The 21096-nt window shown below is 38.8% G+C and overlaps 1 protein-coding gene across 2 annotated transcripts in view; it reads right to left on the bottom strand.

The window, feature by feature from the left end:
* Positions 1-3393, bottom strand: part of CSMD3 (CUB and Sushi multiple domains 3) — a 1097972-nt gene extending 1094579 nt beyond the window's left edge. For both annotated transcript variants that reach the window (XM_007468748.1, XM_007468747.1), the window contains exon 1: positions 3216-3393. In XM_007468748.1, coding sequence (XP_007468810.1) covers positions 3216-3393 — 178 coding nt within the window. The remainder of the gene's footprint in view (positions 1-3215) is intronic.
* Positions 3394-21096: the final 17703 nt, after the last annotated feature.

The following is a 21096-nucleotide window of genomic DNA, read 5'->3' on the forward strand; positions in this document are numbered from 1 at the left end:
CTCCTTGGAGTCCCAGAGCACGCGGAAACGTGGATCCTTCTCGAAGCCCGGGGTCCAGAGAGAAGCCCTGAAATCACGGTCTAGTACACGGTGGGGGACGCGGCCCACTAGTTCTCACCTGCTGTCCACCGAGGTTAGTGCTTTCTGTACCTTTACTGCAAGATGTGTGTGCTCCCCCAGGATCTCCCTAGAAGGAGCGTGGGGAAGCACACCGCGGGTGTCTGTTTACGTGGGCGGGACGTTTAAGCACAACTTGGAGATTCACAGTTTCTATGTGATTGAAACCTAAAACAGACACGCTGCAGCTGCAGGCTGCATTTCAGAAACCTCTGCTTTCCTGTGTGTGTGTGTGTGTGTGTGTGTGTGTGTGTGTGTGTGTGTGTGTGTTTCAGTCTGAAATAGGCATGCATCAAGTCCAAGCTGCGCCCGGCCCGCCGCACAGCCCAATTTGGTGCCCTCCATGGCCTTTTATTTCAGATGGCGACAGGAGACAGTATTCCCAGAAAGGGCTGCCTCTCTCTTCAACCCCATTCGAGCGATTCAGGCCTACTACTGAAGGCCACTTTGTCTTCTACTCTGAGGCGGTTTCTCGCACTGAGCCTCTTTGTCATTGCTGTTGCAGGCAGAGGTGAGATAGTGGAGGGATGAAAAGTGTGGACAGAAAGTGGAATTCTCCTGGCAGGAGCTGTTCACCTGGAAAAGCACGCGCCTGCGCCTCGGACTTCCTGAACCCTAGCACTAGCCTAGATTATGGCCTGCAAAGCTCTTAGAAGGATTCCCCATCCTGAGCTTCCCCGTGGGCCTGGGAGACCAGAAGAAAAACAGCGTGGAAGATAAAAGCAGTCGTAGATATTGGGGGAAAGAACATTTAAGCCATTGCTGCAATCTTGGTTTTCGGAAAAGCCTTGAGACTGAGGTAAAATTAAATTAAAATAAGGAGAAGGGGAAGAAGGAGAAGAAACAACTGTAAAAATTGGCACCACTGGGCAACAGGGAGCAAGTCTAAAGCATACAGCCTCTGTAGGTTTGTGTCTCAGAATTTGAGGACAGTGTTCCAAGTTGTAAAATATAGGAGATGTCCTTCAAGTGGCAGATAAGTGACAATGAAGGATCTTATTACCATTAAATTTTTTTTAATGGTCCATAGAAAAATGATTTTGGACGGGATCAAAGCAGAGTGTGAAATACTCCTTCCCAATGTCCCCGAAACTGGAATATATTCAGTGGGCCGATTATCTCAGTCCAAATTACGGGAGCTGTGAGTAGAAGAGAGGGGTCTCATTTACAGTGCCATTTAAAGCAAACTAACGCTCTGTTCGTTTCTATCGACGCGTCTTATCTAAACTATACGGTAGGTACGGGCAGTAGGGCTGTAATTGCAAGCAGCGCGGCTCAGTGTTTGTCAGGCTGGCGTGCTCGCCCAGCTTCGGAGACTCCCTCTCCCTATTTGCCCCTCGAATGTGTTTTGACTCAACAGGTATCACATGAAAACTCGCACTTAACCCCCGGTCATCTTCTAGCAGGAGCCACCTCAACATTTTTCCTGCCAGGAACTGTCTCAGGCTCCTTGCGCCTCCGTCACGCGGAGCGCGCGTCTAGCTGGCAGCCCCAGGGCCATCCATTAACCACCGAGTCCCAGTGGCAGGCGAGCTAAGCATAAATGCGAGGCTCCTCACACGTCCAGCCGGCGACGGAAAAACCCCTTCTAAGCAACCTAGCGCATTTTGTGCGCTAGGCAGTGTAGTTACGCCGCTGAGGACAAGCGTTCTGGCTTAGAGCTGTGCTGAGGCTGGCTGGGGGGCGGGGTGTCAAGCTTTGAGGAGCAGTTTGGGATTACAAGGCAGTTGCTGCCACAGAGACCAGGGACAACTTCTTGGCATTTAAGGATGTAAATTAAAATTCGAGACATGACACCCATCCTTGGTCCTAACAGAGGGAGAGATAACCCTTCCAGCTCCCTCCACCCAAAACATGAATTATCATTTCCACTGAATGCAAATGGACTGCCTTCTGTGGGGGGACAGCCAGCTGCAAGCTGTACAATAAACTGTTTCATAGAGACGCGGCCCGGTTGCGGTTCAGAGAGGCACTCCTTTACAAAGGAAGAAGCGTCCAGTTTGTGTTGACAGCGGTGGCGCGCCTGGGCCAAAACAACCCCCGTCCCTCCCACCACCCACCCCCGACACACAGACACCCGGGATTTGAAACTAGCTTCGCTAAAAACGACATCCCTCGCGTCTATGTGAGCTGCCATGACGGCATGAGTCATAAACACCGCCTGAGTATTTTTTGCAGCAATTAATGGGCAGCAGGGTGCAGGAGAAGTTTTAGAACGGAGATGGGGATCTGTTTTCTCCCGGAGGACAGCTCTCCTTCCAATGATCCTGACTGTCCCTAGCCCTCCTGCTTAGGAATAAATTTTACATCCTACCCACTCCCTCCCCTTGTCTGTTGTGCATGTGACACTCACTCTACCTGTCTGAACGCTGAGACTTGCTGGGGATTTTCTTTTTGGTCGTCAGCTAATGACTTTCCTCCTACCTTCATTCATCGCCAAAGGTAGCTCGTTAACACTTCATGGCGTCTCAGACCGTTTAAAAGCCCCATTTTAAGCGGAACCTCTACCACAGGACCTATGGAAGCTCCTCTATCATTTATCAATGCAAAAGAGCCCACGTAGAAATAATTCACATATGCACGCACACCTTCATGTTGGTGTGAGGGATGCGTGAAAGACCCCTGTGCCCTAATGCATTTAAAATCAGCACATTCCTAACATGTCGGTAACTTTCCTACCTGAAAGGGTTAAAAAGCATTTACACGAGACTCTTTAATATAAATATTCCAGCCAAAGCATCAAACACCACTGGTTTGACTAGAAATCAAGGTAATCTTCACCACCAAGAAAAGTCTTGCAGAGGAATTCTGCCTGGATATCCACTAGTTAGAGGGTATACGAACCAACTCACGTATTCGTTTGAGCATACTGCAAGAATATTTATTGAGCACAAGCTCAATCACTGCATTGAACGCCAAATCTGGCAAGCAAAATGCATTTCCTATCTGAGGGGGAAAAGAGAGCTGTGAATCAACTCCTTCTTCTGTATTATCATGATCATTTTTATCTGTGCAAATTGCAAAGAAGCTACCCCTCTCCGGCGACAAGTCAGCTCACCTCCATCCAAAGCAGAGGGGATCCCCAAAAGCAAACCTACCTTTCACACAAGACACCGTCAATAAAAAGACGAGGTTCCAAAACGTAAATCCACTTTGACTTCCCATTTTCTTCATCAGGATGAAGTCTAGGCGGCCACATTTAGCGCATTTTCTCGTGTCAGGCTCCCGGGGTTTGGATTCATTCGCTCGGCTCTCCCCTTTGCGGATCCCTTTCATATTATTCACGAGCTCCTAATTCCTGCTCCTAAGCCCGGCGCAGCGGAGTTGCTGCTGTTATTGGTGCGCGGTCACAGCTCGAAGTGAATGGTGTTTCTGGGATACCACAGCAACCTTGACGAGGACTCAACCATCTCTCTCCAACGGGGGCACAAAGTCTTTGCTACTCTGGATCCTGTCTTTTCTTGTGCGTTTTTACCCCTCCACCGAAATCTACCTCAATTCTAGCTCTTTATAGCAACCACCAGAAACCACTGGTGAGCCTCTTAAAGGCCAGCTCCTCTCTTTGACAAACTCCCCACAATATTTGAAATTAAGGGGTTTGATTTTTTTTCCCCGAGTAGATCAATTCTGCCTGTAAAACAGCCCAAGAAATATTATGTTACTGAGGTCTCCATTGCAGCCTATGAATATAGAAGCATGTTAAAGGAATATTTTAATCGGAGAATCTGTATTGCTTTTAGGGAAACCGTGATGATAAATGAATCGGGCTCCATCGATGGCCATGTCGTTATAATGGGACATGTGTTACTACTGTAGTTGCAGTATATTTCAGGCAGGCGTCTCACATTTATCATCCTGTGATTTAATTGAAAAAGGGAGATCACAGAGAAGAATTTATTTGTACACACGCATTTACATATTCAAGTGCCTAGATGTAAACCCACAACCGGGTTTTTTTGATCTTTAGGCAAACTGATTTCATCCTTGACCAGGGCGGAGGTGAGAGGTGGGGAGGGAGTCAGTCATCTCCTCAAAGAGTTCGCCCTTTCATCCTCCCTACCCCATTTTCAGCTGATGTGTGCTGCAATTAAACTACTTTATCTGTGGTAGTTATCTGGAACAGACCCATTTGTTTTAATTCTGAATCGGTCCCAAATATGTAAATGGGAGGGTTCTTTCAAAACGGAAAACCTATGTATCTATACGTTTGGACCTGGCCGCGCCAACACACCACTCAAGGGTTAACATTGTACAGAGGAAGAGTTCTTGCGCCATCTACTGGCCCTCGCTAAGCCTCCTGCTTCTCTTTCACATCTAAAAGGTACCCTATTTCCCTCATCCCAAGGTGTGGGGGAGCTTTGTCCGGAGACCAGCGTGTTTTGCTCTTGTATGTCAATTTTCTAATCTTTTTTGGTTGGCCCTGGCCCAGGTCTTATAACCCACATGTTCCTTAGACTAGGCGCCTTTTTGGAGATCTGACCTTTTTCAGGAATCTGATACCGTCTCAGGAGGGGGAGGACTGCAGCAATGGCTCCGCAATAGATTGCAAAAGCTTCTGTCTCCATTTGCATGCCGAAGGCTATCAGGGGGATTAGTATCTATCTATAGGGCTTGGTTAAGAGGACTGCCCAATTTGAGTTTGCAGCTTTCCACATTGCCCACAAATGATGGCCCTGTCCCGTGCACCACAGGAGAACCCTGGCCAGCTTTTGTCCCTGGGCTCGATGTGGAGCTGCCAACTCACAAGAGCAAGCCTATTGCGTCTGGAGGGAGTTTTACTCTGGGAAGTGGGCACACTGCGAGCGTCAATAGGCGTGCGTGGTGTGTGGGTTCAATCTGCAAGCATAGGAAGGATTCTGAGCTCTCCGGGTACGTGGCATTTTGTGTAAGTCTGTGATTCTCCCACGGAGTGTGTGTGTGTGTTTGTGTGTGTGTGTGTACATGGGCGCTATAGTCAAGGGTAAGAGTGTGTGTTTATGGAAATGTTGAGGAGTATGATTTTCTATGTGTGGGTGTTTTCCCAAGTGTGTCTGTGCAGTATATATGCGTGTGCCTGTGTGTATGTTCGTGGGGGGCGAGGGGAGAAGAGAAAGAAGAGAAGGAGAAATTTCTCTTCTGGGTAGGGAGCATTAGCAAGAGGCTAAAGTTGTAAATGCATAAGCGACCTCATTAAACTCGGAGAGGTACATTAAGGGCGGTGTGCAGGATACTGTTCCTTCCCACCAGTGCTTTCTTTTCTTGTCCGCATATGCAGATTCCAGGGAGGGGGCGACAAGCTTGGGACTAGACGGAGACTGGGAGGATCAACGGTGAAAACGTCATTAGCCTGCTCAGCCACCTTGGTGGCAGCTCTGGCAGTGATTTCAGTCAAGATGCCAGGATGTGTTGCTGCTGCTGTTGCCTTTGTTGGACCTGCAAACAGGTCCTTGGACTTGATGAGGATACTTGACAAAATCCTACTCACCACATGTGTAGAGCTTAGTCACCTCAACTGATTTCACTTTTCATTAAAAGAAAAAAATCTTGGGTGTATGTAATCTATTTGAACACATTGGTATATATCCAGACAGGAGGAATTTACACCCGAAAACTTTATTTCTCAAAAGTCAGGAATACTTTTAACAGTAATTATTGTGCAAAAATAAACTTTGACTATGGGACCATCATGACTACTACTAAGATACCAGTGTCTAAAATTTATTGGCAAACATGCTAATCCTATAATCCAATTATCTTCCCCTAAATGAATCCTGCCTATAATTTCAATGTGAAGTTGTTAAAAGATTTATCTGGTAGAACCTAATACATTGAACAATACTATAGTTTCTAGTTTTTACAGCTCATAATAAATCACGAGCTATTTTTTACCTGCATCTTCCAGCTCCTGAGATAGGATGGGAAATCATATTTTAGAGATGTGAAAAGTTAAGGCATGGGGAAATGAAATGGTTTATCCAAGGTCATCATCGTTGGGAACACTAACATTTAATCCAGTACAGTCAGTGCTGGATCACACTATGGTCTTTCATGCTAAACAGCTTCCTCTTCAAGGGAGCATTCCCAGAGGTATTCCAGAAACATAATATTATTAGCCAAAATCCTGGATGAGAAATTCCTCAGTTTCTCCGGAAAGAAAAATACAGTGTCTAAATTTGGGTGGAAGAAATCATCTATCTCAGCTGATCTGTAGGAAAGCAGCACAGTTGTACATAGATTTGTTTAAGGCTGTTAGAAAAAGAAAATAAAAAAATAGCTAACATAATAGCAAACATTAAATGCTTACTGTATGCCTGACATTGTATTATATTCACAAGGCATATCGTATTCAGTCTCTGTACAACTTGCTGAGACAAGTGTTACAATTATCCTCATTTTATAGGTGAAGAAATTGATACACAAAGAAGTTAACTATCTTGCCTTGCCCGAGGTAATATATTTAAGAGGAAATATGGATCTATGGTGTCCAATTTTTGAGTCAATGTGCTTGCCCACTGTTCTTTCCTATGCTAGCTCCCAAAGATGCTTGTTTTAAAATAGTCTAATAACAAAAAATATGATTTTTATAACAAATGTACCTGTATAACTATAGAAAAGCAAAGATATAAGATGATTTAAAGGTAATCAAATTATATATATTATATAATTTATATGTATACGTAATGAAATTATGTATATATGTATATACACACACACAGAAAAAACATTTTTTTTTCTTTTTATACTTGTCAGTTACTAAAATTCCCCCCCTTTTTTGTTCTTTTTTTTTTTTTTTTAACTTCTTGCAGCCTATTTATCTTCTCACATACAGGTCAAGGGAAATAGGGACTTGGTAAGGATCATCAAGCCAATCACAATGATGAAGTACCCTGGAGAGTTCTTAAAAAGAGTTTAGATTAGAAAGGGACAGGTTCTTTAAACTGGAAGTACCAGATTTACATTCCCTTTCAGTGGCCCCCTCCCAAATACTATGGAATACAATGAAGTTTGATCTTAAAACGAGACTTAGTTGGCACTTAAAAGGGAGAAAGTAAGCACCTTTTCAAAAATTGCTCCATTTTAAACCAGGTCCTCGATATATATTTACTCTGTTTTAGCATCACAAGGGCAATATCACAGAAAAATGATCAAAACAGAATGAATACACTGAGAAAAAAAAAACAACATAAAGACTTGGGAAGAGGTTGCCTTTAACTTTGAAAAGAATTGCATGTACTTTTGACAGAGTCATGAACTTATAAAGTGTTTTTCTTAATTCATGTCACAGATACACAGGTTTACATGAGTATTACTGTTCAAATGCAGTATTTATTTTGTTATAGAAATGTTCCTGCCTATTAGGGCTGAATGTCCACTGATTGTAGACATACACTTTTTAATTAAAATGCTCAAATTCAAACCTCTGGGTCTGTGGGGGGAAAAAATAAAGTAAAAATGTTAATGATTTGCAAATAATGAAGCAGGAATTTTCCTGTTTGTTCACAGTTTTCATTTAGAATTTGTTGCCAGGAGAGTAGGATAAAAAGAGGAACTACTTTTCTCATTTTTTCTACTTAAGTGTCCATTCTTGAGTCCATCATATCTGACCTGTCCAACTCCTGGGAAATAAAACATTTGAATTTAAATGTTGAATCTAGAATAATGCAGGAATTCTAACTCAAGTCTGTACATTTCGACTTGCAATAGTCCCTATTTGGTTGAGGAGAAAAAAAAGAGATCTAATATTCATGATAAAGTAAATTTTCTTTAAGCAATCATATTTAAGAAGATAAATTATCAGGTGGATAAAAGTATCTGTCTTGCTGTTAATCAGGAAGCATTGTTGAGAGGTGGAGATGAGCCTCTTGGAAGTGTTGCTAAGTGTGCTTCCTAGGCATCCATTCCTCTTATGTCCTGACTCCTCTTTCAGTTTTATTAATAGTGAGGCTTAACAGGCATTTCAGTCTTTTCCAGCTTTAACCACATTAAGAAAGTCAGAGACTGAATTTCTATGTCACATAAGGGTAATAATAGTGTGTTTTAAACAATGAGAGAACTGAAAAACCTTAAAACTGAAGGCAGTATCTATTGCTGTATCCAGACAAAAAAATCACACTTTGACTTCTAAAAAACTTATTTTTGACATGAGCCACATATATGAGTTTAGTACATTAACATTCAGATTTTTAAACTGATACCTTCTTAAATATAGACAATGTAAATATAATATATAGATAGTTTAATATAAACTATATGAGCACATTTCCCTAAAGGAAAAGAACCATGGTAAATAGTTGGGGAACATGTAAGTAATGATCCTAAAAGAAAAAAGATAAGAATTGAGAGAATCTTTAAAGACAGTTCTGTTTGTCTTGAGGATAATTTCACTTTCCTGCTAACCCTGGGCCTTAATATCACTTAACTTGTCTTTGTGTAAAGGAATAGAAATAAAAAGTTAAGCAAAAGGTGTCTTTGCTGAACAATCAGGATAATCCAGGTCTCTTCTTTTCATAAGTAATAAAGTTGTTTTGCTGACAAGCTCTGAATAAACCTGAGTTTCCAGTGTAGCAGATCTTTTTACCATCATTTCTTTAACTCTAATATAGTTATGTGGTATCAGCCTCAAATGCACTTGAGAATGCATAAATATTTAGAGAATATAAATCAAATGGCTGGATTTCAAAAGATACCAAATCTATCATCATTACTATCAAAATGCAATGCATATTTGATTTCACGCCCTGAAGTTATCTGCCAATAAACTCATTATTATCTCCTAAAATGTTTGACTTTTTGATCATCTACATATTATTGGCTAATCTTCAAAATTGATTATAATTTCTTGATGTAAATGCATATGTTCAAATATTCAGAGTTCAGTAAAACCACTAATACATTTTATTTTGCATTTTGCTAGTCTATTGTAGATTAGGTAGCATGTATGAGGCCTTCTTTATATTTTGTTTCACTTATCTACTTAAAAATCAGTTTTATGAAATTTTGCTGAGAAATCTAAACTTAGAAGTAAACAATTCTAAAACAAAGTTAATTCTGGAAAGGTGCAAGCTTTAAATTATATTTGATCATAATCCTAGAAGCCCCAACCAAGCAAAACACAGCCCAGAGGTAAAAGGCGAGTACGTCACCTGTGCTTGAAATCTCCTTTCACGAGATAGTGAAGTGGTTTTGCTGGTGATAAAGCAGAATTTATTAACTTTTTATAAATATAATTGTGAGGTTATTTTTCCTAAATATTTATAGACTTTAATTAGAGGAACCATTAATAGTAGAACTGTTGGAGGTTTCACAAATTTGAAGTCCATAATCCATATATGTGGTTACATGTGCTAGTGTCTGAACCATATTAAAAGTATGAATATTCATTACTGCATAATTTGACCCAGTGTTTAAACTTCCCAAATGATCACCAACAACTTTGTTATTTCATTGATTTTTCAAATTTATCTAAAATTAACAAATGTTGAAATATTCCCCAGAATAAGAGTACAGGAAGCCAAACAGCATAAGCATTCTTTCTTCAGAGGAAAATAACTGTGACCTTAACTTAGAAGGATCATTCTGGCCACAGAAGGAAGGAAATCAATGCAGCTGATTTTGGTTTGGTTACACATAATCCAATTTGGATTGTAAGTACAAATATCTGTCCCATCTTGACAGGGATCAATTTCATCTTTACTCTTTGTGTAGCATCATTTTCATCTCTGTGTTCATTCATTTATTTAAGAAATCATTTTGAGCTCCTACTACAAGGAAACAAAAACAAGATTCACACATTATTTTCAAGGAGCTTACAATGTAATAGAAAGGATAGAATATATCCTCAGGTAACAGTAGTGAATGTCAATATAGTTCAACCATTTTAAGAGAGCTACTTATAAAACACCAAGATGGTGGGAGATTATTTATAGCTGAGGGAAATGGAGAAAACTTCAAGCAAAGTATATACCTTTGAGCCATTCTAGAATCATCCAGAGATGTTTGGCAGAAAAATATCTTGGTCGAGAGCTATTTTCCAGAAATATTATAAGTAAGTTAGAAACTCTGTAAGCATATCTAGGATTTGGTCAATTTGGTTAAGTGATAAAGACATGGCAGGTGAGGCCAGAAAGGTAAAATGAGCCAGGGAGAGGTGGGAATTGGGAGACAATAAGTGTCCTTGCAAATATTTTCTACATTTCCTTTCTCTTTAGTAGGCCATAATATTTGGTCAGTTCAAGTAAATCTCCAGTGGCACATTTTTAAAACAACTCAGTCAGTGGATCGTTTCATTGAATAAGCAAATCAATTTGTTTTGGCATTTTGTATACAGAGGTTTATAGAAAGAATGAAGTTAACCTTTCAAGTTGATTGAAATAATCAGGCATTTATTAGAAACATACTAATAAGATTCATTAATTATTAAATAATATAATTTAATATTAATATAGCACATAGTAAATAAAATATGTAATATATACTGTTAATATTAATAAATATATAGTATAAATAAGTAGGTAGATCTGGAATATTTTTGTATCTGGTTAAGTATATTAACACTATGAACAAATACTATATTTGCAAATGCATGGAGAATTTACCTCATTATCCAGTATATGAATACCAATCTGAATTTTGGGAGATTTCACATGTCTAGAATGGGCAATGAATCTAGTGCATGACATAAGATTCTAAATATATAAATACAATAGCAACAGCATCTCTAAGGAGGTTAAGCTCTCCAACAATTACAATGTGATTATCACTCAATTTGTCCATTTCAGTTTTTTAGATTGTGCTTACCCTGGAACAAATAAAATCTTGATCCTTATTCTTCCTAATTACCTTTGCTCTTTTTCTAAATCAAACAAACAAGCAAAACATAGTCAAAGCAAACAATGATGACAAAGCAATAAAAAAGCAAACAAATAAAAAACTCTTCCTGGTTAGAAATCTTGTACATTCAGTGATCAGAAAAGAGTGGGGAAAAGGAATATGGTGTGTCAACACAAATTCTTCCTTTTCAAAGCAAAAACAATAAGATAAGTGCTATTCTGAATCTGAAGCAGTTACAGTCATGCCTATTAGATAAAAAAACTGAGATTGAAAATGCCTTTAGGGTAAGAAAGCTATCACTTGGTGATAACAGAATGAGCCTTAGTTTTTCATCTGTAAAATGGGATAACTGTTTGCTTCACACATTTTTGATTAACATTCTCAAGAGGTGTGTTGCTAGAAGAAGTTACCGTATATGATGATCACTCCATACCATTTCATAATACCTCTAATGGGTTGAATAGTGCACCCCCCAAAAATGATATTTCCAATTCCTGACCCCTGGAACCTGTGAATGTAAACTTATTTTTGAAAAAGAGCCTTTGCAGATGGATATGACTAAGATAAAGATCTTGAGATGAGATCATCCTGGATTTAGGGTGGACCCTAAACCCAATGGCAAGTGTCCTTAACAAAAAAAAAGAGAGAAATGGGACACAAAGTCACAGAAGAAAAATTGATGCAAAAAAGAAGCAGAAATTGGAGTGATGAGTTTACAATCCACGTAAGGCCAAAGAGTGCTGGCAGTCACCAGGAGCTAGGAGAGAGGCATGGAATGAATTCTCCCTCAGAACCTCCGGAAGGAATCTATCCTGCTGACATCTTGATTTCAAACTCTAAATGTTGTTTTAAGGCAACAAGTTTCTAGTAATTTGTTTTCAGAGCCCTAGGAAATTAATGTGTACCCAAGACAGCCAATGACATTGGTTTTAGGAACATGGTTAGTGGATTCCAATTTGATCTCTGATATCTGTCCCTCTGACCCCCGACAAAGGCTCTTCTTCCTATCCCCACCCTAAGTGAGAACATTCTTTACTGAAACATTTTGAGACCTCCGTAAGTTTTCACTCATTAATATTCATTTATTTCAAACTACTGATGTATTCTTATGACTATCACCTCTTTTAGAATGAGTTTTACATAAATATTTGTGTGTGATCTAGAACTCTCAAGCCCCAGCTTGAGCTCAAGTTAGGTACATTTTGCTCTGTTCCTAACATCTCAGGCACAATGCAGCTCACGTTGCACTCATCCTCTTCCGTATTCTCCTCCCTCCCCAAATTTGCTTCTTCTGATTGAACTTCTCTGTAAGCGTTGCCATTTTCATCCCAACTACTCAGAGTCAAAACCTCATTTTCTACACCTCTCTCTTCCTTATGTCTGTGATAGAGTCAAACACTAATATCTGAAAATGCCTCCTTTATATTAGACTCCACTAAGTTCCTTTCCATTTTACTGCCATCACGTGAGCTCGGGTACTAATTATCTCATGCATATGTTATTGCAAGGACCTACTAGTTACACTGGCTGCTTCATTCTGTCATGCACTGAGTATGATCATTTCATCATGGCTCTTACCTTTTCAGACAACCTTCATGTTGTTCCATTATCATTATCTTCAGGATAAATTGACAGTATTACATCTCATAGTCAAGATCATTCAGGGATGTTTCCTCCTTCTAGTGAGTCAGTTCTAATCAGCACACACTCCAAATGTGTTTGCATTCTGCATCTGAGTCTTAGTTGATATTGCTCTCTTGGATTTTAATACTTACTTATTTTTTATTTGCATATCCAAATTCCAAATTTCAATGCTGAGTTCAGGTCTTATTTTCTTTAAGCATATACATATTGTCTATATGGATTACATTATGACATTTATACTACTTTGTTATTTATAGTTTATGTCTTTACACATGTATTGAAACATGTTAGGATTCGTTTCACATGTATCTTTAAAAGGTCCACAATAAACGCTTTTATACTATACACTTTAATCACTTTAATACATGTTTGATGAATGCCTAGATTACATTTTGACTATGTAACTCTGAGTTTATTCTTTATTTAATTGATGGAAACATTGGTGTGTGTATGTATATATGTGTGTAGGTGTATATATGCTTATGAAAGAGAGAGGAAGTAGAGGCAATGCACATAGTGCAAAGAAAGCAGGGAAGGGAAAGAAGGGTTGTGTCCACTAACATTAATTATAATAAAAGGTTTGATAACTAATGCCAGAAATTCTACTCTGATTTCCTCCTTGGCTCTGAGACACTCCAATTTCCCATGCAAAAGCAGTTCTGTCTGTTTGGCAGATTGTTTGAGCTGGAATTAAATGTGCACAGCTGGTACCATCTGCTGCAAATTCTTTAATTCTTGTTATCTCTTAAACAGCTTTTGGTTTTGTTTTATTCATAATTCATTTATGGAGGATGAGGAAGACCTATGGGGTCTTAATATTGTTTAAGGGATGTATTGCTCGTTCTCAATAAACTATAGTAGACTCTGGTTGATCAATATCACTAAGTATCTGCCTAGCTTTACTGATGACTAGACTGGATTTGATTTAAAACCAAGGTTGGTTTTAGGTAGTCAAGTAGAATAATTTCTTAAGATTATATATCATGATGATAATGTTTCAAATATTTTTCCTATTTGTACCATTTTCCCTTTTTTAAAATAAATTTATTTATTATATTTATTTATTTTTGGCTGTGTTGGGTCTTCATTCCTGCACGCGGGCTTTCTCTAATTGCAGCGAGCTGGGGCTACTCTTGGTGGCGGTGCACGGGCTTCTCATTGTGGTGGCTTCTCTTGTTGCAGAGCACAGGCTCTAGGCGCACGGGCTCCAGTAGTTGCAGCACATGGGCTCAGTAGTTGTGGCTTGCAAGCTCTAGAGTGCAGGCTCAGTAGTTGTGGCACACGGGCCTTGTTGCTCCACGGCATGTGGGATCTTCCAGGACCAGGGCTCGAACCTGTGTCCTCTGTATTGGCAGGCAGATTCTTAACCACTACGCCACCAGGGAAGCCCTGTACCATTTTTCTTTAATTTGTTTTCTCACTTATTTTACAATTGAAGTCTAGGACTTTTGAATCATAATTTCCTAGCCAGTAGACAAAATCAGAAACCTAGAATTTGTGCCTGTTTCCTCTCTTGTCCTCACTTCTTTCTTATTCTGTGTCCTTAATATCTCTAAAATCAGTGTCTTCCTATGAATTTCATCATCACTGATTTTCTTCAGGCCCTCAACACTTCACATCCCAGCCCAGTTCAATGCATTCTCTACTGAGGACTTAGATTGATCTTTCTGATACATAATTCAGTTCATTTTATACTCTCTTACTTAAAATTCCTCAATGTCTATGTATGTCCTTCAAATTATTTGAAAAATATGTGCATTTCTACCAGTTACTGCTGCTCCCTTTTCCTGACATTTGCTCCCTCATTTTTGTTCCCATTTTGCAAGGAAAACTCCAGGATAGGCTTCAAACTAAATCAGTTGATTTTTTTTTTTTTCCTTTTTGCAGAATTAATTTATTATTCTCCTTGGTTTGAGCAAAATGACCTTCTGTGTTCTGGTAGGAACTTGTGCATAATCCTGTTGGAATATTTATCATAATATATCACCATTTTTACCTATATAGTCTCTGTATTCAAGTTTGTGGTCCTAATGAACAGTGACTTTTTTTTTTTCTCCAAAACTTCAAATACTAGTCCAGTGCCCTTCAGTATTAGAGATTTGATAAATTATTGATTGGATGAGTGAATGATTGAAAAACAAGATCTGTAGTGAAATTCTCAGGAAAGAATTCAATTCATAGTGGATAAGTAGAGGTCCCTTATATGAATGTGAGAAAGTAAATTTTATCTGGTAATATACACATGAACACTTATTAAAAATAGCTTTGTTCTTATTTTGTGTTGAAATTATTCTGAAGTAATTTGACCCTAATTGATTAAAGGTCTTTAGCACATTTAATCAGTGGAAATCAGGGCAGCCAAGGCAGCTACTTGGGCTGCTTGGGTCTAAATTTAGTTTAGTATTGACAGAATTCAGGCTGATTGGTTCTCTTTACTTGCTACTTTGCACAGAGGCAAGCAACTGGCTTTTCCTCTAGTCTGACATTTGTCCGATCTGGCATGGATAAGATACACTATGCTTAGGGCATCCTGTCCAAATGCAGAAAAAAAAATATGAGGAGGCTTGATCAGGGCACTAAATTGTATATGTGTCTATTCTAAGTATTTAAAAACATAGAACATGTAAGGAGAAAATATGCAGGGAAATACAGTAAGTTTTCTGGTATTGTGGAATTCATGTTGAAAACCTTCCTATTTATGGCTTTTTGAGATGCTTGCTTGTCTCTCTGCAAAATACTAGAGAAAGGTGTTATGACAGTATCACTGTTTCCTAGCAGATCATGATTTTGTGTTAATCAAATTCTGATAATGTTGAACAGTTTTCTCTCTGGAAGTAGCAATTGGACTTTTCTGTGCCATGAACAGGTGAATTTTTAAGATTTTAGTGTCCATCAAAATGACCTGACGTCCTACTGAATCAAAAGGGAGATAGCAGGCCCCTCCATTTTCAACACGCTTCTTTATAGTAGAGGTTAAAAGAGGATAGTGAATTTCACATGGGTCAGTTTTCCTAGGAAAGAGAATAGGCACCCCACCTAAGTCTAGCCAAGCAAGCTTTGGGGTGCCATAGGCTGTTTAGTAAATGGGAAAACTGGTGAAAAAAAATTAAACACAAGAAAAACATACCTACTGTTATAATTACTTTAACTGTGCGATTTATATAAAAAAGCTAATTTTTCCTCAATACAAATTATAAAATTGTATCCTTGAATGATGTTATAATATCTGGAAATCACACTAATCAGCTAACACAGAGAGACTCTGGGAGAGCTGAAGCAGGAAGGGGCAGGGGGAAAGAGCACGCTGTTAACTTGTTGATAAGTAAGTTAAGCTGCCGCTCAAATAAACAGTTTTGCATCAGTTATTTGGTGATATTTATATAAATTGCATGAGAAGAATCCTGAAATTGACAATCTTCATACACATAGAAAAGGTGAATATTGAATACACCTGTAAATGTTTATTTTCTTTTCCCTTTGCAGAGCAAACCAATTTTTAATTCAGGAGTTTTAATTCAAAACCTATTGATATTTACATCATTTGGAAATATCTCAATATATTAATTTATTAGAAAATTAATGCATATAGAATGCTAGAAGTACACTGACTTCTAAACATTGAATTTAAATGTTATGTAGTTGCACAGCTCTATCAATTTCTAGTATTTTATAGATCATGTATGCAATTTTGACATGATGACTTTTCAATATTGTACATATATCATGTCAATAATGCAATTATTTTTTTCCATGTATTCATAACTCTGGGAGAAAACTTTTTCTGAATCACAGAATTTTCCAGTTATCTGAGGGTATCATTATTTATGTATTGTTGAGACCAATTATTTTGAATAGAAACTGCTCTAAAATGTAGCATACACTTTTTATATTTAAAAAATTGTGTTGATGACTCAAACAGCAGGTATTTACATCAATTTTTTTTCTGTTTTCTTTATATTAAATTTCAGTGTAACATCCATTTCTGTACGGTGGAAGATAGATCTCTGTTTGATGTGACTCATGCTTTGGTTGACGAGAAGATTGAATTCAAATTGCATCTCAGCTCTCACAACAGTTCAGGGGCTTCTGACTTGCTTATCTTTTACTCTTATTTTGTCCCTGGTTCTGATATGATGTTATTGGGGATTTTTCTTCTGTGCTCTGGACTGCATATGACTCCTGTCCAACCAATGTGCACTTGATAGCTTTTGAGAGACTTAAATAATATTTTCATTCTTTGTTTTTACTTTCATTTTTCTGTTTGTACAACATAATCTTAACGTTTTTCTGGTTATCACGCTGTGATTTCCTTTCTGGTTATTACCTCACTCTCCTTGTCTGCAGTCTTTATAGAGCTGTCTGTCAAGGTTCCTAAAGATCCCTAGCCATATATGGGCACATGGCCTAGCTTTGTTCATTACGTAGCCCCACAAATAGTAACAGACTCATAATGCATATCAGGTTAAGATAGCAAGATATAAATAAATAAATAAATAAATAAATAAATAAATAAATAAATAAATAAATAAATAAAATAAATGCCAAATGTTTGAGTTATCTTTTTGAGTTTGATTAAGACTGTTTCCGGGCTTCCCTGGTGGTGCAGTGGTTGAGAGTCCGCCTGCCGATGCAGGGGACACTGGTTCGTGACCTGGTCCGGGAAGATCCCACATGCCGCGGAGCGGCTGGGCCCGTGAGCCATGGCCGCTGAGCCTGCGCGTCTAGAGCCTGTGCTCCGCAACGGGAGAGGCCACAACAGTGAGAGGCCCAAAAGACTCTTTCCACTTGCATTAAAACCTTTCCTTAAGTTAGGTATTCCCCAGAGGTCTTGAACAGATTAAGGGAAAATAACCTGTGCCTCAACGAAGCAGTCTTCCTTTTTCTACAAGTGTCTAGTATTTTCCTCAATATCATCTCCATTATCCAATAGCAGTCTCATGGTCACTAGTTATTACTGGAACATGCTATCACTAACACAACCCCCAACTTATGCCCAGCTAGATCTGGTGATGAGGGAGGTGACCAGGTGGTCTGAGAACATGGTGCCATGAATGCCTGAAGATGTGGATGGGAAGACTCCCTCAGTTCTGACTCTACTGTGCAAGCCCCATCTCCCGATCATCACTACTTCTTACCCTCTGGTAAGAAGGTAAGTTGATTTACAATGTTGTGTTAGTTTCAGGTATATAGCAAAGTGAATCAGTTATACATATACATATATCCACTTTTTTTAGATTATTTTCCCATATAGGCCATTAAAGAGCATTGAGTAGAGTTCCCTGTGCTCTACAGTAGGTCCTTATTAGTTATCTATTTTATATATAGTAGTGTGTATATGTCAATCCCAATCTTCCAGTTTATCCCTCCCCCCGCCCTTACCCCCTGGTAACCATAATTTTGTTTTCTACATCTGTGACTCTATTTCTGTTTTGCAGATAAGTTCATTTGTACCCTTTTATAGATTCCACATATAAGTGATATCATATGATATTTGTCTTTCTCTGACTTACTTCACTCAGTATGACAATCTCTAGGTCCATCCATGTTGACCCTTTATATTTTGCACCTGAGGATAGTGCCGTACTTGTCTCATCCTAAACAGACCTTGCTTTCCTGTCCTGCTTTCCCACTCTCTTTTCTAGTTTCCAGTAGGAACACTTCCATTATAAATCATTTGGTTCCTACATCTGTGTTCTTTATTAATGGACATTGTTAGGATATGGAGACAAATTCTTGTCTCAGGGTCTGTTCTGGGAGAACTTGATCTAAACCAGTAAATGACTACAACTTGGATTAAATCAGATTGTGGACTTTTAGCCAGTATTTTTTCAAGGACACTAGCATATGCCCTGTTAAATAATACTTCTTCACAGTGTCTGTGAGGTTTGCTGTTCAGGCTTGCACATGCAACCTTCTTGAGACGATTGTCCTTTGGCATCTCTGTGGAAAAGCTGAAGTGCCTGGGAGTCTGTTCTACCTTCTCCTGGAGGTGGCTTATTGCCAGTGCTTTGCTGCTATGGGAGGATAAAATCCCAGACTCTTTGTCTCAAGATAGACAAACTTTAATTTGTACAGCCACCTCTCAGAATCCGCAAGGTACTGGTTCCAGGACTCCCCAATGGACACCAGATTAAGAGGATGCTCAAGTCCCTGTAGTGCAGTTGGACCCTCTATACCCTTGGGGTCGAGTTTGATGGCGGTCGGTTGAATCTGTGAATGGGGTATGTGTGGATACTGAGGGCCAACTGTAATTTATATTCCAGTTTTTTTCAAGAGATTAGGCTGGGTTTGAAACTTCACCTAAAGTCACCTTGCCTAGCTTCTTTTCTTTTCTTGTTGTATCATGCTGACCCATATTGGAGCTGGCTGTAAAAGGAAAAATGTGTACCCATATGTATACTTACCAAAATAGTCTCCCATATTTCAAACCAAGTGGAATTAGTTACTATAAGTTTTATGATTTAAAAATGACAGTATAGGGCTTCCCTGGTGGCGCAGTGGTTGAGAGTCCACCTGCCGATGCAGGGGACACGGGTTCGTGCCCCGGTCCGGGAGGATCCCACATGCCGCGGAGCGGCTGGGCCCGTGAGCCATGGCCACTGAGCCTGTGCGTCCGGAGCCTGTGCTCCGCAATGGGAGAGGCCACAACAGTGAGAGGCCCACGTACTGCAAAAGAAAAAAAAAAAAAAATGACAGTATAAAGTCCTGAGTTGTTCAATCTCTTCACACACTATTGTCATAAGCTTACTTGGCAGGAGAGCTGGGATCCCTGGGCTGATTGAAAATGTCTGTTCCTGTTGTACAAATAGCACAGGGTCACAAAACAAACAGAGAGCAGAACAGCACCATGCCTTTGTTTAAAAATGGACATTTTGTTCATCATAGACTTTTTGTATTAATTTTGATTTATAAATAATATTTCATTAAAATATGATTTTTTATAAAAAGTATTGATATACAATTTGTGCCACTAAATAAGAACAAACCAAAATGCTAACTCTAGAAGAACTTGAGATACTTTTCAAAACTATGTCTATTCATATAAGGAGCTTGACAGAATAAAGTAAAACATGTAAGGCATTTTAGTTTTATAGTCATATGACACCAAATAATCAGTGTAAGTTAATTTTAAATATTTTGCATGGATGAAATACCAGATTAAGTTATACAATTTAAACTCAAAAGACCCCATGAGCTTTCCATATCATTCACTCACGCACAAATGGGAGGCTTGCAGTTTTCAGGTGTCCTAAAGGAAGCCAAAGGACACAGTTTGCAAAGCACAGGGTGCTTCATCAAGCCCACTAGGGGGAGTTTCAGTATTTGAATGTGATACCATGGGACTTGCCATATGCAAAACCACACCAGCCAGGAAAACTTTACTGGAAATTGTCTGAATCTTCTAAAGCTTAATCTCTTACCATTTTTATACCATTAACTAAGGCTTTCAGTAATTTTTTACCTTGGGACACTTAATTGACTGACTCTCAAATTAGTTCAGTTGTCTTTTATTTATTAATCTAATACTGAGTCATTACTGATTAACCAATCTACTTATTTATTCACTTATTTATTCTCTTAATAAAGATTTATTGCATGACTTATGTGTGTTAGACACTGTACTATTACCTGAGAGACTAACAAATAAAGTTAGGCAAAGGTTTTGCCTTCAGAGAATTTACAATTCTGTGGAAAAAACCAAAATGAAACAGAATCCAGAAGATTACAATAGACCATTATCATTGCTATGATAGGAGACTATAGGTTTCAATGCAGCATATTCAAGAGCATTTTATTAATTTCTCAAGGTCAGAAAAGTATCTGACCTTTAAAGTATCTGACATTTAAAGTATGAATAGAATATAGCCATGTCAAGTTGGGTGGGTGAATGGGGGGAGAGGTAACATTTGATGAAAATAAAAATTCTACATGGTTGGAGCATAGAAATATAATGAGGGGAAAATGGAGATTTCTGTGTATTTTATTTTTTTGACATAGTGGTATCACTCATAGCATTTATTCAAACAATCATTGAATTTTTCAGATTTTATCTTCAATTATACTTAGATTGTTGAAATAACTTCTTAATTACTCTCCTTAAATTTGGGACACACAATGGAATTGTGGGTATTGGCAAATACAGATTTGAGATGAAGGTCCACAGTATTGGATGGGAAAGGAAAGTCAAGGGTAGATAAGACAATGAAGAGAGATAATGAGACTGAGAGCCTTAATTATATTAGATAAAAAGGTGTAATGTACTGGGATAAAATGGTTGGAGAACTAAGACGGTTAAAGATGCAGCAGTTCAGTGGATGATGATAATGTCCAACCTGTGGCCATGGATGCAGTCAGTGGAAGTGGAAGGAAAATAAAGGCTTTTCCTAGAGATGAAGTTACAAACAGAGTAACCAGGATGTTGGAAGGATTGTCCACACAGACATTGAGTCATCCAGAAACATGGAGAACATGAAGCAGAGAAGATGGCTTTTATTTAAAAAAAGAAAAAGTTGAGAATAGTTGAGA

This window comes from Lipotes vexillifer, unplaced genomic scaffold (assembly GCF_000442215.2).
Source record: "Lipotes vexillifer unplaced genomic scaffold, Lipotes_vexillifer_v1.1 scaffold1679, whole genome shotgun sequence".
Taxonomy (NCBI): Eukaryota; Metazoa; Chordata; class Mammalia; order Artiodactyla; family Lipotidae; genus Lipotes; species Lipotes vexillifer.